Consider the following 23776-nt stretch of genomic DNA (forward strand, 5'->3'; position numbering starts at 1 on the left):
TTCTTTCTTTCTTTCTTTCTCTTCCTTCTTTCCTTCCTTCCTTCCTTCCTTCTTTCCTTCCTTCCATCCATCTATCCTTTCGGCTACTTTTGAAGTTATTTTTAAAAAGACTTTGTTTTAAAGAACATGGTTGTTTGGTATTAGGAAATGTCTGATGCTCTCCCTGCTGGGGGCCCCCGTGCCCTGGCAGAAGTAAGTCCCAGTCAAGGCTTGGCCCATACTTGGCAAGAGTTCTCGTGGTGTGTTTCCCCAAATCTGGGTCCAGTCGAAATTCCCACAAGGGAGGGATGTGGTTTGGAGACAGCCAGGCCGGCTGCCGCCTCTGGATATCACTTGTCGTTTCCTAGATGTCCAGGCCCTGCCTGTTCTGTGCCTGGTCTGTTGCAGGTGGCAGTTTGGGAGTGGCTCTTTAAGTCTGGGGTTGAGGCCGCTGAACCACACGGCAAGAGGGATCCCTAAGGAGCCTGCTGTCTAAGGCCCTAGCACCCCTTTCCAGACCCCACCTTGTAGGGTGGGAGGGAGGAGTATCTCTTGCGAGGCAACCTGGTAACAGAGACAGTTTTTGAGTTATTTGCTTTATTTGTCATCTCAAGCAATATATATTTAGCATCTATATATTAGCCTCTGTGCTAAATGCTGGGGAGTCTTGCTAAAAACAAAAAACAAAACAACCCTTACCTCCAGAGGCAATGTGTGTATGCTATGTCTACCATAGCTCTGTCCAAAGGGGATTTGAAACACCGTGTAATAAAATTCATAGAAAACAGTATAATTTAAAATTAGTGAGGCAAGTGGGATATAGAGACAGTGGGGGAAAAGAAGGTGAAGCCAGGAGATGTGGATGTGGAATGCATGGCATGATGTTGGTACGGTTACCAGAGTGTGGCTACAGATCTGACGTTGAGCTTCCTAGTAGTCAGAGCAAAGAGAGAAACAAGATCGTCTGCTTGATTCATGGTATTCCTCAACATACCAACAGGTCGGTCCCTCTCTGAAGAATTCTTCTGCCAGACCCAATGTGGTGGGCGGATAAGCAGGTTGTCTTAGGTTTGGCCCTGAGGCCCACAGAGGGAGTTGATGCTGTGGGCCCATCCCACCAATTAACCTGGGTATTTGTGGTCTGGAGAGGTGAGGTCAGCGGCAGCGCTTGGTTCCAAACATTGAAAACAGGATGCTGAGTCACATCCTGCAGGCCGGCAGCATCCTGACTCCATGTGCCTTTCACAATGGAAGGCTCGCATGGGCAGGTTGGCCTCCCGCTGTTTCAGAAGTGTGGTCTCAAGCAGGAAAACGCTAAAATTAGGTTTTACATGGGTCAGGGCTGTGTGTGCACGAGGCCCTCAAACTCTGGGCACACATAGACCAGGAGGAACTGGAAGAGCGGAGTTTCCCATCATTCTCCACTGCCTTGCGTCCGAAGCAAGGCTGCCTCCGTCCCGGAAAATGCAGGGAGGGAAAAAGATCCCAAGGCAGGCGGAGATCTGCGTCCGTGAGGGTAGAAAAGCCTCCAAAAGATGAAAGAGGAAGGCCGTGAAGTGTGCCGGTGGCAAAATGACTGATAAAGTGGTCTTAAAAGCTTTTATCAGGCTGAGTCGGTGGAGCATCCACTCTCGGTTTTGGCTCGGGTCATGATCTCACGGTTCGTGGGTTCGAGCCCCTCGTGGGACTCTGTGCTGACAGCGTGGAACATGCTTGGAGTTCTCTCCCTCTCTTTTTCTTACCCTCCCTCTCCCCTGCTTTCATTCTCTCCCTCTCAAAATAAACAAACAAAAAAAAGTGCTTTTATCACCTGTCTGTAAAGAATAATTACAAGTAATATGTTCCCCACACCCAAATAAGTGGAAATTTTTGAAATAAGTTTTAGATTTTGAAACGATATAAAACTTACAGGGAAGTTTATAAAACTTACAGCAAAGACAGCACAAAGAACTTTTTCCTGAACCGTTTGAGAATAAAGTTGCCAGCCTGAAGCCCATCACCCTTTGAATGCAGGCAGGGACCCTCTACAGACCAGACCATTGACCCTTGACCCTTGACCCTGATACTGATACATTACCGCCGTCTGGTCCTCCAGACCCCATTCAAGGTCTGCCATTTGACTCAATAAGCTCCTTGGTAATAGAAGGGCCCAGTTCATGATTGCACGTTGCTTGTAGCTGTCCTGTCTGAGACTCCTTCATTCTAGGACATTTCCTCCGTCTTTGACTCTCATGACCAGGACACTTTTGAAGGGGACGGGCTCATCATCTTGTAGAGTGTCCCTCAGTTTAGGTTTGCGTGGTGTTTCCCGGAGATTAGATTTGGGTGGTGTTTCTTAGGCGGTACTTGGAAATTATGCTAATCCCATCCCCCATCAACTTGTCTATTTCTATCTGTACGGACTCATGTTTGTTTCATTCCGCGGTTTACAATCCATTGGTTGTATTGCTGACTTCAAAGTTCAGATTATGCCTGACTTGGCCACTGGGGTCACATCCATGCTGGCTCCCGTGACCCTTGACATGTCCCCGCCATCCTTCAGCACTGCCTTGCTCTTTTTCGGGCCTCATCTTGTACTTTCTGTACCCCATATCCGGAATCAGCCATTTCTCCAAGGAGCCCCGGTTCTGTTTAGTGGTGAATGGAATTTATGTGCCTCTTACTGTGTGGGTGTTGCCCTCCTCAGGCCCTCTCAGTGGGCAGAATTAGGGCATGCGAGTAAGGGTGTGCACACACATGCACACACACACACACACACACACACACGCGTGCACACACACCTGCATCTCTTTTCCTATCCATCTAAATAATGTTGAGAACCATGAGTTCAGACTGATACCTTCCACTCTGATCCAACACCTCAGGGTTCATTCCGGTTTTTTCCCTCTCCGTATTTATGATTCCCTTCTCCGACTGCGAGAAATTGTCCCGAGCGCATTTGCTTGTCTGATCGGTGTCCCTGGCTGTAACCAGCCTCCCGTCTCTGCAGCCACCTCTTGCCTGCATAGACACCTTCCTAGCCCTGCTCACCTCACCCCCTCCTCCACTCAGAGAGGTCAGCATTCTTTTTTTTTTTTTTTAATTTTTTTTAATGTTTTATTTATTTTTGAGACAGAGAGAGACCAAGCATGAACAGGGGAGGGTCGGAGAGAGAGAGAGACACAGAATCCGAAGCAGGCTCCAGGCTCTGAGCTGTCAGCACAGAGGCCAACGCAGGGCTCGAACTCACGGACCGTGAGATCATGACCTGAGCCGAAGTCGGACGCTCAACCGACTGAGCCACCCAGGCGCCCCGAGGTCAGCATTCTTGATGCTGTTTTCCCGAGGTGTCAGGTCAGTAGAGGCTCAGAGTCCTATTCCCTGGTTTCCTGTCCTGGTTCCTCCACTTCTTGGCCACGTGAATGTGGGCAAGCCACTCAGCCTCTCTGAGCCTCCGTTTCCCTCACAGACGCTGAGGATCAGGTTAGTTAATATGTGTAAATTGCTTAACACCACACTCAGCGGAGGTGTTCGTTATTGGCGTTGCATTCATTGAGTGCACACTGCCTTTTGGGCCCTCAGGGACCCAGAGATGGACAAGTCACAGTCCTGGCTGTCAAGACCCTCAGGGTGATGTGGAGAACCTGGTGGCTGTATTGTTCGGTACATTTGGGGGCCAAGAGGACCTGACCGCCAGGTGACGGTATCTCCACTTGTGGCATTTATGTGGTGAGTCTTATGTGTCCAGTTCGTCCTACGGGTTGTAAACACCCCATGTTCCAGCTGCTTAGAGGTTACTGAGGTGAGTAAGTCATGCAGTGGTTTGAGACTGAACAGGAAGTCAGCTCTGTGAGTTTGTTTATGAGTATTTACTTAGAATTTACTGTATGTCAGGCAAGGAAGGAGCTTTAGAAAATTATGTGTGCTCTGGTCCTCAAGTCCCATTGTGAAGTTCAAAAACTCTGGCGTGAGGGTAACTTCACCATAAGTTAGTAGTATGTCTGGGAACACAGTTTGGAAACCAGGGGTCTTAGGTTCCTATCACTTTCTTTTTTTTTTTTTTTTTTTTTAATGTTTTATTTATTCTTGAGAGAGACAGAGCATGAGCACGGGAGGGGCAGAGCGAGAGAGAGACACAGAATCCGAAGCAGGCTCCAGGCTCCGAGCTGTCAGCACAGAGCCCGACGCAGGGCTCGAACTCCTAAGCCGTGAGATCATGACCTGAGCCGAAGTCGGACACTTAACCAACTGAGCCACCCAGGTGCCCCCTATCACTTTCGAAGTATATGACCTCGCATGAGTGACTTAGCCTCTAAGCCTCAGCTTCCTCACCTGCATGAAGAGAGAAGGTGCCATAAGATGTTGAAAGGGAAGAGCCAGGGCTTTTCGCAGCCGGGGGCAGCGAAGGAGGGCTTCCTGGAGAAGGTGTGGATGCTAGCAAGTGGGCACGAGGTAGGGAGGCAGACAGGAGAGAGAGAGAGGGCCGCGAACAGAGGCCAGGGTAGAAGAGTTGAGGAAGACCGCATAGAGAGAAAACAGAGAATGTGTGGAGTGTGGGAGAAATCGTGTACGAGGTAATACAAAGAAGGTTTTTATTATAAACCCTTTTCCTACTTGTTTTATGAGCTCCTCGAGGTCAAAGAGCGTCAGATGAATGAAGCTGAGGTTAGCAACATGTAATCGCTAACTGTGCCTACCATAGAAAGCTAGCACCAGCCTGTTGGGGACTCTACAGATAATGTCACATCACTGAAAGTTCTGGAGCCGGGAATGACATAATAAGAGCTGTGGTTGGGATCTGTGCAGTGGATTAGAAGCCAGAGGTCCCTGCCCTGATTCCCAGTAGATGGAGAGCTTCTGGAGCTGTGCTGCCCTCCAGCATAGCCACCAGCCACGTGTGGCTGATTAAACTTGAATTCAATTGGAATTAATAAAATGACAAATCCCAGTACGCGTCAGTCACCCTCCCCACGCTTCAAGTGTTCAGTAGGTGCCTACGGCTGGTGGCCTCGTGCGGGTAGAGAGCACGTCCGTTCTCTTGCAGGGACATTCGGAGTACCTAGCATAGAGTCAGGCGTGCAGTGGGGCCCCAGTGGATGTTGTTGTGTGGCTCGGCGGGGACGCAGGGGGCCAGAACTGCAGTGGTAACTGAGGAACTGGGGAAGAAGGGACCTCCGGAAGGGTTGGGACCCAGCAACCCATGAACGTGGGACAGGACTGCATACCGAAAAGGGCAAAGGACCTGGGACAGTTGAGATAATCTGTCCTTGGAATTTTTGCGTTGTTTCAAAAACATTTCCTCCGGGTGCCTGTTATTTCTGGCTGGCTAGGTTGTCTTTGCTGCCACTGCATTTCCAGCACAATGCAGCCTTTGTATCTTCTGCCCTCCTAAGGGGGCTTAGGTCCCGGTATCCCAGATGTACAGGGGAAGATAGCACCAGCTCGAGCTTCCACGGGCGGGGCCTGAGGGCTCTCGGGGGGCCGTGAGGGACCCGTCCTGAGGTCTGTAGAGCCAACTCCAGGCGCATCATTTGCAGTCTTTCTTACACTGGAGAAGGGGAGGGGTCGCGGGGGGAAATAATCCTGCTTTTGCGAGCTTGCTGGTCTGTTGCTGGCAGGAGCCGCTCGCTCCTACCCGTTGACATGAAGGAGAGCTGTGTAGCTGGCCTCAGAGAATGTCTCTTGCTGCCTGAAATGCTTTCGGACATTCCTTCTCTCTGAGAAAAGCCTACGCCTTCCAGCCAAACAATACAGGCCTCGGCAGCAGAGACGTTTGTCCTGGGCCCTGCCGGCACCTCTTGCCCATGACCCCATTCCCTCAGTAGACCGCCCCCGAGCTGGAATTTCCCTGTCCTCAGCATTCTGTGGAGGAGAGCGGTTTCGGAGCTCTCGCGGGTACGTGTGGCAGGTGAGCCACCGAAGAATGCTGTTTGGGGCCGAGGCCCTGCCAAGCTGCGTGCGGAGCGCAAAGGGAAAACAACAAGGCCTCGGCACAACTTCGGGGTGACCTTCAAACATGAGTTCAAAAGGGGGGAAGAGCGGATAGTAAGTTTTCCATCCTTCCGTCTTCATACGCTTGGCTTTGCCGGGAAGAGGGTCTCTGTCCGTCCGGACCACCGCCAGCAGAGGTTTTCAGGCAGATCTGTGTCCGTCCAGCTTTGCCCACCGCTTCCGGTGCCGCAGGTCAGGCACCCCTGCCCTCTGAGGCAGGCGTCCTGCGGGGAGGGTGCCGAACTTGGAGCCTCTCGGCTCGGTTCTGCCCCTTCTTCGACGTGTGGCCACAGACAAGTCATTCCTCTTCTCTGTCTTGATTCTTCCATCAGAAGATTTAAATTTTAAGAATTAAGTGAAAAAATGGAGGGGCAAGGGTTTCTTGCCAGTTAGGTAACCTTCTGTGTTCTCGTCTGGAAGAGGAGTGTAAGAATGCCTGCCTGGTCTCCCTCGAAGAGTTTCATGAAGGTCAAGTGACTGACATTAGTCAGAATGCTTTGTCCACAGCACGGCTGATCACAGGGCTGATCTGTCTTTTCTGTTAATTGTTAATTTCATCTCGTGACGCAGGGCCGCCTTTCTGAAAACTGTAGAGCACCATTCAGGTCGAAGGTATCATTTATTTATTTAAAATAACACACATTGAGTGCCATGGGCTTACCCATAAGCATTCAGGTACCGAGAACTCATTGACAGGTTGATGGCTCAATTTTAGGCCCAACGTTTGGTTCTTAACTTCGCAATTTCTGAAGCTTGAATTTATTAGTATGCTCGGGGATGGTCAAGTTCTGCGAAACCAACTTATGCAAACCAAACTTACAAGGAACTGACCTATAAACCAGAATAGACATTTATGAATTCACAGTAGGGCCTTTTACAACAGAGACCAAATCTTCTTCTGTTCGTTATGGGGCATGTATAACGTAATCTTCCTACTCTCCTGATGCCTGCTCCTCTTTTCCGTGTTTACCGATTCTACGAGGCCCAACCTGGTCTCGTTTCCTCCAGGGAGATGTCCTTGAACCCCCCAGGCTGGGCTGGGGGTCCCTCCTGCCACGTACATCCATGTGTGCGTATGTGTATGCACACACAGGACCCTATACATTCCTCTACTGTGGAACCCGCTGCATCACGTTGCAGTGACTGTCCTGTGTCTGTCTGACCCCCTGGAATGTAATGTCGCTCGGAGGCAGGAACCGTGTCTCTTTCATTTCTGGATTCCCAGGATTTAGCACTGCCCACGCACAGCAAATACTCGTTCATCGAAATGGAATTAACGGAAACTCCTCTTGGGAGTTGTTCGTTGGCACCCACCTTTTCTGTGGTGACAACTTTACATTCATTCCTTTTTTTTCTTTTTCTAGAATTGTCATCACGTCCGCTAGACAAACCACAGTCCGCTCAGCCATCACCATACAGAGCTGAGGGTTGATATCCATGTCCAAGTAGTTCATTTCATTTCAGCCAGTTCGATCAATGTGGGACTCTTTCCAGAGCCTATGTTTTAGGCTCTGATTCTCTGATTTTGTGCAAGATGTAGCGTCGGAAATACTAAAATCCTACCAGTTAAGTAACCTTCTGTGTTCTCATCTGGAAGAGGAGTGTCAGAATGCCTGCCTGGTCTCCCTCGAAGAGTTTCTTGAAGATCAAGTGACTGACGTTAGTCAGAATGCTTTGTTCACAGCAGAGCTGATCACAGGGCTGGTCTTTCTGTTAATTGTTATTTCATATCGTGACGCGGGGCCGCCTTTCGAAAGCCAGGACGCTGTCACTGAACGTATTTGGTAGAAGACGGGCACGTGCATTTCTTTGTCACTTGTTTGGCTGCTTCCAAGGAGGGTATTCTTTTCTTTGACCTGGTGTGACCTCCCCTCATGGCACTGAGTCATGTTACTCTCCTGAGAGGACCATGCATTTTTATTTGTGTTATTTTTTACCAGCAGAAAACATTTATCATGTACCTGCAGTGTGTAAGGTACTATTAGCAATCCTGTGTGGGAAGGCCCTCTTCTCTGTGTTTTCTGTTACTGTTAAAGTCCAGGGTTCTGACTCTGCATCAGAAGTACTCCTGGAACTTTTATTTTATTTTATTTTATTTTATTTTATTTTATTTTATTTTATTTTTTAATTTTTTGAAAATGTCTATATTTATTTTGGAAAAGGAGAGAGAGAGTGCATGCACACAAGCAAGCAGGGGAGAGGCAGAGAGAGAGGGACAGAGGATCCAAAGCAGGCTGCACGCTGACAACAGAGAACCCGATGCAGGGCTTGAGCCCATGAACGGTGAGATCATGACCCAAGCCCAAGTCAGACGCTCAATCCACTGAGCCACCCAGGCGCCCCCTGTCCCGGAACTTTTTTGAAAAGCAGATGCCTGGACTTGCGGCAGACATTTCGAGTGAGAATCGACTGAGGCTGGACCCGGGCATGACTGTGTTTTGGAAGTTCTGTAGGTTGTTCAGATGTGTAGCCAGAGTTGGAAACCAGGGGCAGTAGCATAATATGGCTGTGATGTGGGGTTTCTATCCCTCCTATTTCCGTTTTTCGAGGAGTTGTTCCGAGTGGCTTAGCACACACCCGGACCACCCACACAAACACCTGCTCCTTAAAAAGGAGTGTATCTCTGCCTTTATCGACATTAGGGCAGGCTTGGCTTTACGTCGTACTCCTCAGTCTGCGAATATTTGGCCATTTGAATGAATGAACAGAGCCCTGTAAGTGACCAGCAGAACAAACATACAGTAGAACAGGAATTAGAACCCTGAAATATGGATCGCCAGACCAGTGCATTTTCTGTTCTTTAACCCCCACGTGCCCCAGCATCACTAAGGGGGTTGGTTAAAAATGAGATTGTCCCCGGAGGCTGTGCTTGAGGAGTTTGGCTGGCTACCTTCACTCGTCGTTTGAAAAAGGTGACGCGTGCCCTGCAGAGCTCTGGGAGCCACGCACACGTGGTGGCGCTCAGCCAATGACAGTACTATTGATAAGAAGCCTGCGCTGAAAGCCGCTTCTCGACCGGCGGGGCTATGCTGCCCGCAGAGCTCCTTGTCCGGATTCCCATTCAGCCCACAAGGACCGGGCACTGTGTCCCACCCCACAGCCGGGCGATGGTGGGTGGCAGCAGGCAGGGTGATTGCAGTGGCCCCCCTTGGCCTTCTGCTTGCCCCCAGGCCCGGTAGGAGAGCTCTGGCCCTGAGTCTCCTCCTGGACCCCATTTCCCTGAATTATACCTTCTGTCCGTTTCCTTCACACAAAGCTTTCACCTGCTGGGAAGAATTGCTACGGACCAGATCTTGACCTCTGTGATGTGTGCTTTAGCGGAACCAAAGCCGCCAGGGCAGAGGTGATATCAGGGTAATGGCTCTGATTCTCACTCAGAACTGGCGGGCGACCACGGGCACCACAGGACTTACGACTGTGGGCTTGGGGTCTAGTCCCAACTCGTAAAGATGTCATGCCCCTGGGCAGGCCGTAGTTTCCTCCACTGCAGCATAATTGTGTGTGTCCCACTTAATTCTCTCATGACGATTAATTTATCCTCTGGGAGCCAGGGGAAGCTTCCAGACAAGGCCTCCCCAGGAGTGTTCCAAAGCACCAGTTAGGGGCTCCCCTCTCCCCTCTTCGAACACCAGCAGGACCCCTGTCTTTGGGCGCTTATCCCCTTCTGCCCTGCAGTGTGGCTATTCGTGTCCTTAATTTATTTCACGGGCCAAAAGAAGTGCTAAACACACAGAGCCCGCTGGCTCCTGCGGGCGGGTTTCGGGTTTCGGGGTCCCGTGCCAGGCCCTTGGGGACCTGGACCTGCTTTACCTCTGCAGCCCTGCCCTGGGCACCGGGCCTGCGGTTCTCTGAGCAACGCCCGTGTGTGCACACGGGGTTCCCTCTACCTGGATGCTCCCCCCTCAGCCCTCTGTTTGCCTCCTCAGGCAGCAGTTAGCGTGACTGAAGAATTTTCAGAATGTAAGACGCTGTGACCACACGGACTGATTGTGGCGGCTGCCCACGGGTCACCGTTGGGTGAATGGGTGGCGATGTGACAGAAACAGGAGTCCCTCAGCCTGTTGATTTCAAGCAGAGGGGGGTCCTCACTGCTCTGGATTTGTTACTTGGCGGCCAGCTGTTTCCCCTCACAATTCCCAACACACACCCTGCGGCTTGTTCCTAAGGCCTACAAAAGCCGTAGGAGGAAAGTGATTACAGGAACTTCAGCTGTTTTGCGCTCTCTGAATGGCCCTCTTTCATCAGGATATGCAGGGACAAGGGCCTTTTTAAACCCAAATATCAGGGGAAGACAAGAGTCCCACAAGAGCCATCTGCCCCCTGGGTAGGAACATCATCCGGACGAGAACTCCTGCCCAAGGACTCCTGGCCCCTTCCTTCCCTCTCTCCTTTCTCTGGAGGGAGTGCGAGGCAGGAGCTGGAGGCAGTCGAAGATGTGAACCAGGCTATCATGAACCTTTTTTATTTCACTGACTTCTGCGTCTCCCTTCAGCGGGCTCACACCCTCCGCTCTTCAGAGGTTTCCAGCCCAAATTAGTACGTATCACCACCTGATCTCTTCCTACCACGTATCAGTTTCGGGGTGACACTGGCTGTTCATGCTGTGAGGGCTGGGGTTTTTCGAGGAGCATTGTTTGAGGCTTTTGTCTGTCCTTAGTGCCTTGGAGAAAACTAATCCTGCGTGTCCTTAGTGCCTTGGAGAAAACTAATCCTGCATCGTCTCCTGAAACAGGCAGTTAACCAGTGTTTGAGAACATATTTATTTGTACTGTGGGAGATAAAAGCATCGGGGTGGGGGGTGGGCAGGGAGGGCCAGGGCTGAACTTGCTTTTAATCTCCCATCAGGATTTGTCTTAAAGTGATGGAGAACACTTCAGTTTTATTTGTCGCCGTCTGACCTCTCTGGAACTTCACTTATACTTTCTAGGACACTGGCATTTTGGGGGAGAGGATTGGTTTTTCTGTAGCTGTGATGGTGTTTTGTGGGTCTGCACTTACTCCGAGAACCCACTAAAGTAGGTGTGCCATCCCCCAAATGAAATTCTGTTCACTTTTTTTTTTTTTTTGAGAGAGAGGGGGCGGGGGAGGGACAGAAAGAGGGGGACAGAGGATCGGAAGCGGACCCTGTGCCGACAGCAGCGAGCCAGATGTGGGGCTCAAACTCGCAAGCTGTGAGATCATGACCCGAGCTGAAGTCAGACACTCAACCAACTGAGCCACCCAGGCGCCCCTCTAAAATGAATTTCTTTTTTTTCCTTGTTTTTTAAGTTTTTATTATTATTATTATTTATTTTTGAGAAAGAGAGAGCAAGCGAGGGAGGGGCAGAGAGAGGGAGACAGAATCCCAAGCAGGCTCTGCGCGGTCAGTGCACAGCCCGATGTGGGGCTCGAACTCACGAACCGGGAAATCATGACCTGAGCTAGAACCCAGAGCCACCCAGGTCCCCCTCCAAAATGAGTTTCTTAAAGGACACCCCCAGTGCTGTGCCTTTAGGCTCACAAATCACTTCTGGGTATTAGAAGCCTGGCACAGAGAACCTGACATAGCCCTGGCAGTGGGAAATAGTGTTCTCATCAGCCACCCAGAGGGCACGTGAGGCTCAGGGCCTGGAGTGAGCTCAGAGCAAAAGACAGGAAACAGAGTCGCAGAGAATATCTGCATTTTGTTTCCATAAATCCTGTGACTGCCCATGCTCCACAGCCTCTCGGCCCCAGAAGTCATCTTCTGCGGTTACCCTCCTGCCGCCTCTGTCTACTGTCTCCCCAGCCATCTCACAGGCCTGGGATAGATAATGTGCTTTGTGGACTTCCCCGCCGCTTTAAATCTTGCTCTTTACGGTAAATGCCTGCGCCTGATTGCCCTGAGGATGGAGGCAGTGTTCCAAGGGCCCCCATCCACACAGGCCCCTGACTTCATTCGGAGATGGGAGGCTGATTCTTTATCTGTCCCAGGTACACTGAAGAACCACCGGCCTTGTAAGCAATCACAATCACGGGATAAAACCAGCCTGTTCTTTTGCATTGTTCCCTTTTTTTTCCCCCAAAGGAAATGTAAGGGAATCCCAGGGGAATTTTTGCCCATGATTTCCAAGGCAAAGGTCACTGTTAATGGCTGGCTGTTTCCAGAGTGTTAAGGCTTCTGGTCAGTATGGATATTTTTTTTCTTTTCCTTTTTTTTTTTTTTTAATTGATGAACAAAAAATGGTTGATGTTGCTTTGCTTTGTGAAGATTTTCCCTGGCTCCTTCCGTGAACCGATGGTTGTTTTGTAAGTTTCGTGGGCAGCCCTTTCAAGTTTTGATGAGAATAAGTAGTAAGTGATCTGTGTTGAAACAGATCTGTCTGAATAGTTCTGAAAATAAGGTTGGAAAATTTTCAAGGAGAGGGTGACAAGTTTTAGGAGTAGGGGAGTGTTGGGCCATTCCACAACCAGCCGAAGTAAGAGCTTGGGTTTGAAATTCGCCAGATAGGCACTGAAGAGCTTTTTGCCTCCCTTGGTGAGACTGAACTAAGGAAAGGATGCTCCTCGTTTCTTTCAGTATTTTTTTTTTTTTAAGATTTTATTTTTAAATAATCTCTTTGCCTAGGGGTGCCTGGGTGGCTCGGTCTGTTAAGCGTCCGACTTCGGCTCAGGTCATGATCTCACAGTCTGTGAGTTTGAGCCCCGTGTCGGGCTCTGTGCTTACAGCTCAGAGCCTGGAGCCTGTTTCAGATTCTGTGTCTCCCTCTCTCTCTGCCCCTCCCCTGTTCACACGCTGTCTCCCTCTGTCTCAAAAATAAATAAGCGTTAAAAAAATTTTTTTTAATTAAAAAAAATAATAATAATCTCTTTGCCTAACCTGGGGTTTGAACTTACAACCCCGAGATCAAGAGTCCCGTGCTCTACCTACTGAGTCAGCCAGGCATCCCCTTCTTTCAGTGTTTATAATCCTGGGCTCCCCAGCTCTTGAAACTGGCAGCACAGATATACAGCTGATAGAGTGGAAAGGGTAGCTTGGCAACACTCTTGAGGACAGTAAGTGGAGAGAAGTTACTCGGATGTAAAGGAACGGTCAGTTACTCCACAGCCCCACTCAGCCTTATCACTTGGTATTTGAGCAGTCGCTATTTTTAGCGTGAGAATTCAACCAGCAAAAGTCACAGATTTTATTGTGGACTTCATATTATGGAAGATCACTGTCTTCCTGATTCCAGGAGCCGCTGAGTTCCATGTGGTGAGTTTTCTTAGCACCTAGTATATTAGACCTAGTCGAATTTTTTATTCCAGGGTTTAGAACATTTAACTACTTCCATGAGACATCTGGGGTGAAGGTGATCTTGTTGTTTTTTTTCCTGTTTAGGAAAACGTTCCTAGATTTCTGTCAGGAATCGATCAGCTTTCTGTTAAGACACACACACACACACACACACACACACACAGTGCTGCTTTTTCTTAGAGTTTCCTTTTAAGTCATTTATATGTTAATTGTTGCTCAAGAGAGAATTAATGATTTTTACAGTTCCCTAAACTGAAATGTGATCTTTCACAAAATTAATAGAAATAAAGTGCTTTTCTTTTTTTTTTTTTAAACTTTTTTTTTTTTCAACGTTTTTTATTTATTTTTGGGACAGAGAGAGACAGAGCATGAACAGGGGAGGGGCAGAGAGAGAGGGAGACACAGAATCGGAAACAGGCTCCAGGCTCTGAGCCATCAGCACAGAGCCTGACGCGGGGCTCGAACTCACGGATCGCGAGATCGTGACCTGGCTGAAGTCGGACGCTTAACCGACTGCGCCACCCAGGCGCCCCAAAATAAAGTGCTTTTCCATTGTAATGTGTGGTACGTGTCTTCTATTACTCTGAAAATCAAATAAAAAATAATCATTCAAAAACATTAATATTTGCTCAGTACAGAAAATTCAGAGGATACTAAGAAATAAAAAGAAGGTAATCGTAGGTGATCCACCCTCCACCCCCCTCCCCACAAAAAAAACAGTTAATAATTTTGGTGTATTTTATGGGTAATTTTTAGCATTAATGGTATTTTTTAACAATTGGTAGTAACTAGTAGTTCATACAGTCTAAAGGTTTTTTTCTGATAGCCGCCAAATCGCAAAGATGAAATTTTAAAAATTCAAATTGTAACTTTTTGAGTTGTATGTTGAATGTAAGTGTTAGTGCTGGTTAAAATAGCAAAGACCAAGGATTCACTGCTGAGAGGTTCATGGTGTGAATTGGAGGTTTTCTACAGCAGTAGGGACACAGTCACCTTGACTAAGTTAAATCACAGGTCACTAGCCACCCACTTGCAAACAAATGGTGAAAGTATAATTTCCTCTTCTTTATATTCAGTCAAGGGAAGGCACCAAGACCAGTGAAGTTGCCTTAAGTCAGGGAGTCACAAAGATTGCACAGCAAGACCGGGAAAAATTCACAGAGGGAACCGCCCCCTCTCAATCAGAGAGTTGGTCTCTGTTTTTAGAAGATTTTGTGTTACGGGGAGCTGGTTCGCCGTATCCTGCAGGAAGGGGGCGCTCTGCCGTGCAAGAGCCCAAAGAACCTTGGGCCTTTTAGCAGAAGCATGATTTCATCACATAGACTCTCAGCAGCAGGCTTGTAGCCAAGGTTGGAAAGAGCGCCGTGTGAAATGGTCATAAAAGTGGTTTTGTCCCCTGTGCATCGTACACGCCGTTCGTCCACACGACAGCTTTTCCTCCGCTGCATGTCTTTGCCCATTTTCCTCTCTGAACTCTAGCCTGACTGTGCTCTGCTTTTATTCTTCCCAGCTTAAGTGAGAGCTTTTTCATGGTGAAAGGAGCGGCCCTCTTCTTACAACAGGGAAACAGCCCTCAAAGCCAGCGAAGTCTTCAGCATCCCCACAAGCATGCAGGTAAATTGAGGTTCTTACATTGGAAGTTACTTTCTGTGCAATGGAGGAACCTTCCATCACGGTGGTGAGCCCTTGGCTGGCTTTCAAGGCCAGAGAAATAGCGGAACGCAGGCTTATGACGCCTGCTGCATGGGAGAAGCTCTTTTCTTGAGCGGGCAGGCCAGGCGTGCTTTCCAGGTGGCTCTGGGAGCCAGTGACCCTTTGACCGTGCATTTCTACGGAAGCAGTAAGGCAGTCGTCAGCGTTCCATCTGGATGCAAAGATTTCCCACTCCCAGTTTATCAGTTAACTGCAGATTTCAAGTTGCAGTAGGACTTTTTAACAAGGGCACCAGTGCGTGTGATAGCCAGATGTTGTCCCCTTGGAAATAACCGCCTTGGGATGCTGTGTACCTACTTGAAGGACTCTGGTCATTTCCCCGAGCATTTGGAAAGCTTTCATTTGGAGGATTTCTTTATGAGTCTTTGGAAGGCACTGGGGGGTGAGAAGACTTTATTACTGAACAGTGGATTTGGTTTTTGAAAGTAGACAGGAAGTGATAAAGTGGGGATCAAACCCAGTATTCATTTAGGTGCAACAGCATATGAAAAAGAAACGCTTATATGGCAATAAGACCGGTTTTCTTAGGTGACTTAACTCTGAAACCGAAGGCGGTTTAAAAGAGGAATCAGAAACCTCCGCGTACAAGTGAATCTTTGTGACGGGTCCACGGCCTCTTTGGGCGCTTCTCGGACGGGCAGCGCACGCCTCAATGCCATCTGCAAAGGCCTCGAAAGCAGCCAGCAGCTGCAGCCAGTTTTCTTGTCTCTGTGATCCTTTTGTCTCCAACCTCGAGTCCTCCAGCCTCATTTTGGATCCAAGCGCTTCAGTTTGAATTTCGTGTCTTACGGTTGACAGAAACAGCAAGGCCCAGTCAGTACTTTCCCCGTACGGATATGCGGAATCAAGATTTGAGTCTGTTTCAAGCTCAGAAAATAGTCGTCCTGCACAAGGAGGCAGTATGGTTTGGGGCAAGAATACGTGTCTTGGAGCCAGATAGACCTGGCTTCTGATCCCAGTTGTACAACTTACTGAGCAGTCACGGTCGACTCCTGACCCTCAGTTGCCTGATCTTTACAACGGGCCTCAAATACCGGTAACTCACACAGGATGGAATGTGAAATGTATGCGTGTAACATACTTCCCTCCCTGTGGGTGCTCTGTGTCTGGTAGCTGTGATTGTCAAGACCGCGGTAGCAAGGACAGTCACCCTGCAAACAGAACCCTCTTTCTTGAACCTGCTCACGGTTCTGCCCTGTCGGGAATTTAACCATTGTTCGTGTCTTAACACCTACAACAGAGCGAATGCTCCCGCTTTGTTCACTCTTCATATAAAATGTCTCCATCCTCTGATTCAAACAGTGTTTTCATACTGTGTGCAAGCTTGGGGAAGGAGGTGCAAAGCCACATAAAAACCCCAAGTCCGTCTGGTTCCTGCATCTCTGGAGCGTACAGGAGAGTAGAAAGGAAGCCACAGGCTTGGTGGCTCTTCTGCCCCCGAGGTCTGGAATGACCGATGTGCTCAGGAAGGCAGAGGGACCATGACTGTCTCAGTAAACGACCCTGGGGCAGGCACAGACTGGACTTGACATTGATTCCTGTTTTTCTAGAATTACTGTCAAGTGCCCTGGAAGACCCACAATCCCATCAGCAATCACGCAGAGCGGAGTACAAATGATGGTTCATTTTGCCCGTGCAAAGGTCATTCCGGTCGTGTCAGCCGGTCCCCAGTCTGAGGCACTTGCGAGGGGCCTATACTTGAGGCTTATGTTCTCTGATCTTTTTGCAAGTGCTGAGTGAACACTTCAGCGTATAGAGACAGTGTGTGGAAGGCAGACCACGGCTGGGAGTTCTGTCGGTCAGCAAGTCCACATCTCCACAGGCAGGTCCCGCTGAAAGGAGCCTATCTATGTGGAAAATGCCCCTTTCATTTAGGCACACGTCAGACAAAGGGGCTTGTTTTTGCTTTCCTCTGTGTGCTGTGACTCAGAGCGGGTGGTGCTGGGGTGCAGGCGAGCCCAGAACCAGCTGAGGTGGTTGCGTGCCGTTGGGGCGCGGGGGCCACGCCAGGCAGGGGTGCTGTTGTAGAGGGAGGGGGATGAGGAGCACGTTGTCCTCTTGTAATGTGACCTGTCACCTGCCAGTCAACCCTTAGGAAAGCAGTGCCTGTGTGGGGTGTTTGACACAGTGCAGTCCTGTAACAGGGAGAGCAGACGAAGGGGGCAAGCTTCTAACGACCTGAGTCCTCCCTGAGGAAGGAAGTACGATTCAGACATCATATGTTTCAACCTGCCCTACAATGTGAAAGATGCTTCTGCCAAAGAAACGGATCCAGTGGGGGCGCCTGGGTGGCTCAGTTTGTTGAGCGTCCGGCTTCGGCTCAGGTCACGATCTCACCGTTTGTGAGTTCGAGCCCCGCGTCGGGCTCTGTGCTGACAGCTCAGAGCCTGGAGCCTGTTTCAGATTCTGTGTCTCCCTCTCTCTCTGCTCCTCCCCTGCTCATGCTCTCTCTCAAAAATAAAATAAAACGTTAAAAAAAAAATTAAAAAAAAAAAAAAAAAGAAACAAATCCAGTGTATTGATCCTTCTCGGATTCTGGTTGTGCCCTACAGGTTAATTTCTTTTTAAAGGTAACTCTGTTTCTCAGGATGTTGCACAAATCAGAATTAATACAGATCTGTGAGTTACTCGTCCTTTCTGGTAGATCAGCATCTTTGCAGATGAGCCTTTCCTTCAGAAAGAAACATTAACAGAAATGTACCAGCTGGGGAGAGAGCTGTGTCAGCGTCCCACTTACTACTCACTGATTATGAACCTCAGTTAGGGGCCCTGGGCCTGGAACACACGGCTTGTTTTCAGCTGTGTTGATCCTCTGTGTCTGTGGAGACTCTGTGGAGACTCCCCGGCTCTGAGGGTCTTCGCTGCCTCCGCTCCAGCCCGGAGGCACCACCTGGGCCCTGGGCTGCTCGGAGAAGCTGGAAGCTCTGGATCACTGCCTTTATAAAGTAATAACGCTTTACTGGATTCAGTTGTAGAGTGAGTGATGCGTATACCAACTGCTGCGAAAACGGGTGCCAGCCTCAGGCCACAGGCAGCCGCTAGTAGCCTCCATAACCTTTAATAATGATCGCTGAAATCGCCTGGGTGATCATCACTGAGCCAGGGGGCGAAAACAACATTGAGTGTAATGATCAGAAGGAGGCCCAAGACCAGAGCCCAGATGTGCAAGCACTTGGCAGTGGAGACGAAGGCCTGGGCCCCCCACTCACTCACCTGCCATCCTCTGGTCCCCAGACTTCAGGGAGTAGGAGAATGACACAAAAGCCAGACGGCACAGGGACCAGACGGTGTGGTCGGGCACGGAGGTCTTGCTGTGGATGTTGATCATTGTGGTCGTCACGGGGGCCTAGCTCTGGGGCGCCCCGCGGGCAGCCACCTCGTGCTCCTCCTTGAGCATCTCATAGGTTGGGGGGATGCCAGTGTGGGCACCAGGGAGGAAGGGCTGGGAACAGCTGTCAAGGACAGAACTTTTAGCAAGAGAAGAGACAGTGACGGTGCTCGTTGTCAATTCACGTTGTCTTTCTGGACACCCCACAAGTACCTGCTGTCTGTAGTCACCTGACTTGCTTCCTCTCCAGGTTGTAGAAGGAGTCTCTGTCTTATGGAAAACGCAGGAGAGTATTAAACAGGAAAAATGACCTCCAGACCTTTCTCTTTCACACCAACTCTTAGCAAATCCCCTGCCCCAGCCCTGTCTGTAGTTCCTGCTCCCTCATCCTGCACAGGAACGTTTGTTTGAACTTGCTGACATCTTTCTTTCTTTCTCTTTTTCTCTCTTTATTTCAAGAGTAGGGGAGGGGCAGAGAGAAAGGGAGAGAGAATCCCAAGCAGACTCTGCACGGTCGGTGCTGAGCCCAAGTCGGGGCTCAAACCCACGAACCCTGAGATCATAACCTGAGCCAAAGTCAGACGCTTAACCGACTGAGCCACCCAGTCGCCCCTGAACTTGATAACATTTCCCCTCTAGGCTTGTCGGTATCTTTTTACATCTTGTATTTAAAAAGCCCGTATTGCAAGCATTTTAGAATATAAAAGCAACTTCTAAAAACATGGCAGTCGGCTAGATCTCCCCACCCTCATCGAGCAACATTCGGGAATGGAGTAAGAGAAATTGAGCCTCTTAGTCTTCGGGACGGTTCCGTGTGGTGTAGGTGGAGGGATTTTGACTTCTCCGTCTCCTCCCAGGCCCTTAACATCATCAGCGTCTTGCAGGTTTCTGCCTAGAAGGTGGGCGGGCGGCCTTTTACAACTTTCTTTGTTGGGCCACCAGGTGACCTGCCCCAACATCTGCAAATAATGATCAACCTCCTGCGTTGTGAAGATCGGATCAAGCTGGTAAGAAGAGACGAGAGTGGCAAGTTTTAATTTTTAATCGTGCGATTTGGTAGGGAATTACTCACGAGCAGTGGGAGGCGGGGCATTTCTGTGTTGCAGCAAATTCTTCCCCCCATATTTCGCAAAAGCCCAAGCCAGGTTTGCTCACCATCACCCACACCGTCCAGCGAAAGGTTGTACCTTCGGGGTCAGTCTGTGCTTGGTTGAGATTTTCAGCCTCTGGACTTTATCTGTTCACCCATTTGAGCGACTTTGAGGGATTTCCTCCGAGCCAAGCACTGTCCCTCGTGCGTGGGTGTGAACAAGACGTGAGGATTAAGAATCTCATCTCGATTCCTGAACTCACAGGGGGAAAGGTAGAACACAAAAGTCCTTGGTGTTGATTTGGTGACGGAAGGGGCCACCATCCGGAAAGGCAGGCCAGTGAGAGCGTCTTTGCCCGTCTAGGCCGTGCGCTTGGAGAGCGCCTGGGCGGAGCGGGTCCGGTACATGGTGGTGGTAGACAGCAGCGGGCGCCAGGACACGGAGGAGAGCATCTTGCTGGGAGTCGACTTTTCCAGTAAGGAGAGGTGAGTCTGGTGGGTGCTGCTTCCCTCCTGCGGTGGGGGGGACAAGGGCTGCTGCCGGAGAAAGGCGTCCGTGGTCCTGTATCCATGGAGATGATGGTGGGGTGTGTGATGGGCAGTGGGCGGTGGGGGTGACCAGGCACGTGGAACCGTAGACCACACCATTCAGCTCTTGTGTGCCGGGCACTGTGCTAGGTCCAGCCTCCGCTCTCAGCTCTGGGTCTAAGGAACATTACGCTGGGCTTAGAGGTTTACCACCGGCTACTATCCGGGTACTGTAGGAGAGAGCACCTTAGCCAGGAAGGCTTCCTGAAGGAGGTGGCAGCTGTGGTGAGCACCCAGGGACAAGCAGGAGCCAGCCCAGTGAGGCAGGGAGGGTCCCATGTTGAAGTGCGGGAGTGAAAGGCGGCATATCGAGCACCTCACCCTGTATCACTGTCCCAAGTGGAATCCCAAGTCCTTGTGACGGGTCCTTGGTCAGAAGCTTGTAGAGAGGTTTGGAGTCTCCCAATACCCGGAGGCCAGGTTAGCCGTACCATCAGAGACCCTGTTATGCGTGTGCGATGAGTGTCAACGGCTCTTCTCGCATCTAGGATAAACGAGTATGTGTGAGATCGTTGTAGAACCTGGATTTGTGAGAACTGGACTAAGACGGGTTCCCGCTATTCATTTTCAATCTTCTCACCCACCAAGGAAAGTGCGTGCGTTCTCCTGTGTATGAGGCAGTGGGCCAGATGCGTGAAGAAACAGCCGTACACAGTTCCCCACCCCAGAGAGTCGAGAAGTTTAGCGAGGAAGGAGCCATAACCAGAAAGCAGGGTGGTGGGCTCAGTGACAGAGCGATGCTTCGGGTGGGGGGGGGCTGTGGAAACACAGGAGAGGGGTGGGGTCGGAGGGGGCAAGCCAGAGGCCTTCCGCGGCCTCCGATGGCGAACCAGGTCTTCAAGGGCAGGCGGGCAGCAGGGCCGGTTCAGGGGTCGGGGCGAAGCAGGGGCGCGTTTGAAGCGCGTTGAAGGCAGATTCGATGGGAGGAAGGGAAAAGCCACAGAAGCAGTGAATGGTGTGGCAGCTGTGCGGTCACATCTTGTTCCCTGAGAGAGCTGCCGTTAGAGTGACCAGGACCCTGTCGCTTGTTAACAAGTACACGGATGGAGACGGAGGGCGTTTTCTTCTATGACCTTCTTCCCGGTACGTGATAGCACCAGGAGAAAGTTCTGTGTGGCACACTTTGGGAGAGAAGTGTGAGCTGGCGTCTGTGGCCTTGGGCTGGTTGGGAAGTCTGGATCTGGAAGCAGGTGCAGCCTGACGGGTCTTAGGAGCTGAGCTGGGGGGAGCCCCCTTGAAGACCAGACGGCCCGGTACTTCTGAGCCCCAGACAGGTGCTCTCGGAAGCAGGCTGCGCTCTGTGTTGTGGGCCATTGTTGGCAAGGTGGTGAAGCAAAGAGACGTTTCGTGTCCAATGGTATTGTGGTTATCATTCTTTATTTGAGAGAGAGAGAGAGAGAGAGAGAGAGAGAGAGAGAGAGAGAGGGATGGGGAGAGAGGCAGAGAGAGAGGGAGACACAGCATCCAAAGCAGGCTCCAGGCTCTGAGCTGTCAGTGCAGAGCCCGACATGGGGCTCGAACTCACAACCTGTGAGATCGTGACCTGAGCCGAAGTCGGGCTCTTAACCGACTGAGCCCCCCGGGCGCCCCGGTGTTGCAGTTACATTTACTCCTCCAGCGATGATAATGCCCGCCTTTCCGAGTTCCTTCCGGGGCTTCCCTCACCATGTGTCATCCATTCCAGTAACGCTCTCCGGCCCTGAGCCGGAACCTGCCTCCCTGTGGAATGTGCCCCTCATCCCTGCCCAGACCTCTGGAGTTGCCAGGTCTGCCCCTCCTGCCAGCCAGCTCTGTTGCTTCCGTGGGGGAGCACAGTGCAGTTGCCACAACACGTCCTCAGCGTCTCCTCGAACCGTTAAACTGCCCCGTGGGGTAGGTCGCCCCGATTCATGTTTTACAAGTGAGGAATCCAGCTCATGAGGTTGGCGTGGTTACCCCAAGGCCATCCTCCTGGCGGGAGCAGGGCCTCAGAATTGGGACTTTTGCTGCAGACCTGCAGTGTAGACCCCACACCTCGATAGGCCGCAGCCCTCCTCCACACCCTGTTGTTGGTGAGTTCGTTCATAGACTCAACCGCATCTGTATTTGTTAGCACTTGGCGTGTGCACAGCGCCCTGCCGGGTGCCGGAGCCACATCAGTGAGAGATCCCGGCCTCTGCTCTCCGACCACGCAGCCTGGAGGCCGTGACCGTAGCATTGGACACGTACGCACGCCCTTCCACGTCATCCTTGGCGGCTGGAGTAGACAGGCCTGCCCGAGGCCGGTGTGGGGGCCTTGCGGCCGGGGAGGTGGGTCGGGTGGCTGCAGAGGGTGAGCAGGTGGTCAGAGGGGGACGGGCACCGAGTGGGCCTTCCTCTGGTCGGGCCTGAGCAGCCGCCCCGCGCACGCCCAGGTGTGTGGAGGCGGGGCCTGGAAACTGGGCGTTTTTCTGCGGCTTCCACGCTGACAGAGCACCAGGCACTTTTACTTGATCCTGGCTTGAAAGCAAAGCCCTGGTCCTTACCGGAGCTTTTGGCCCTGCCGAAAGCATGATACGCCTGTTTTTTTTTTAAATCCCTGACTTGAGATTATGCTTCCTTATTGTTTTAAAAAAACAAAAAAAGAGCGAGAGATGGGTGTTGCCCACAAGGGGCACCTGCAGGGGGTTCCCGGGGGGTTGGTGCGGGTGCAGTGTTAGAGGGGAGAACACGTGGTAGTGACCGGCCCTGCCAGCTCCCGAGTGCTCTTTCAGAGCCATCCATGTGCCCCCTCGGGAGAGCGGAGGGGCCACCCGCAGGTTCCGTCATGCACGATGTTTTGTCTGGGACCCGGGGCACTTGGAGTACCGTGGGGGCGCCCGGCCATGCTGCCCTTGTTGGTCTCGCGCAGTTCGTGAAGGACTTCCACGGTTCCCTTGAGTTCCTCCCGCACTGGCCCAGCTGGCTCCTCTGTTCCTGCTATGCCGGGCCCCGGGGACTTGACACCGCCTTCTCGGGCAGCTGCCCCCGCCCACTCTATCCTTCAAGGTCATTCTTCCTCTAAGACCCCACTTCCCGTGTATGCGAGTGCACAGGCCCTCCTTTGCTATAGAAATTTGACTGTCCGTCCCTGTAAGACTGGGAACTCACAGAATAGCAGATCGGGGCATGTTAAGGAATTTGCAGAGTTTTTACGGTCGTGTCACGGTCCCTGCTCGTGCTCTTGACTGGAGGGCAAGAGCCTGAGTGCAAGTGCTCCATGGACCTGGCCCCGCGCACACAGCACTCACTAGGCTCTTCCCCGTCTCTGTGATTTGGAGAGGCCAGCTTAGATGCTGCCCTTGCTTCGACTCCAGGCCTGGCCACGTATTCCCAGGGCCCCCTCTACCCTGGGCTTTCCGCATATCGGTTTGGGACTGCGAGGGGCCAGTCTGCACCAATACAGCCAAGTAGCTCCTGGGCTATCCGGGACTGGGCGTAAATTGTATTTTGCAGCTCTACAAAGGAAATATAATTAGCCGATCAAGTACGGGTAGGAGTGCAGGGCTGGGGCCTGAGAATTTGCCTAACACAAAAGGCTTAGTCTAATTTGACACGAAGGGCTGGAAACTGCCTTCCCCGAAGACAGAGAAGTAAAGGGTGGAAAAGGGGCCCACACGGCCCCCAGTGCTCCAGGGAAGAGGGAGCTCAGAGCTCCCCGTCTGCAGTCACATGAGCATCATGTCACTCCCAGGCGGTGACTAAGTGGAGGCAGAGGCGAGCATTCTAGATCCCTGGAGGTCGTCGGAGTTGGCCTTGGCAGCAACGGCGGTCTGTCACGAGCAGACTCTTTTGTAAACGCCTGAAGAATTTTCATAATAATCCAAGGGGACCCTCTGATAAAGCCCTTTCTTTC

General features: G+C 51.0%; 1 protein-coding gene across 3 annotated transcripts in view; it reads left to right on the forward strand.

The window, feature by feature from the left end:
* The window catches only part of SSH1 (slingshot protein phosphatase 1), a 63410-nt gene that overhangs the window by 14341 nt on the left and 25293 nt on the right, over positions 1-23776 (forward strand). For 2 of the 3 annotated variants that reach the window (XM_049619196.1, XM_049619195.1), the window contains 2 exons: positions 19188-19252; positions 19700-19821. In XM_049619196.1, the coding sequence (XP_049475153.1) occupies positions 19214-19252; positions 19700-19821 (161 nt within the window). In that variant the 5' untranslated portion in view covers positions 19188-19213. Of the gene's footprint in view, positions 1-14714; positions 14819-19187; positions 19253-19699; positions 19822-23776 lie in introns of all 3 variants that reach the window. The other variant, XM_049619194.1, reaches the window with a different exon arrangement.

This window comes from Panthera uncia (assembly GCF_023721935.1).
Source record: "Panthera uncia isolate 11264 chromosome D3 unlocalized genomic scaffold, Puncia_PCG_1.0 HiC_scaffold_8, whole genome shotgun sequence".
In the NCBI taxonomy this organism is placed as follows: domain Eukaryota; kingdom Metazoa; phylum Chordata; class Mammalia; order Carnivora; family Felidae; genus Panthera; species Panthera uncia.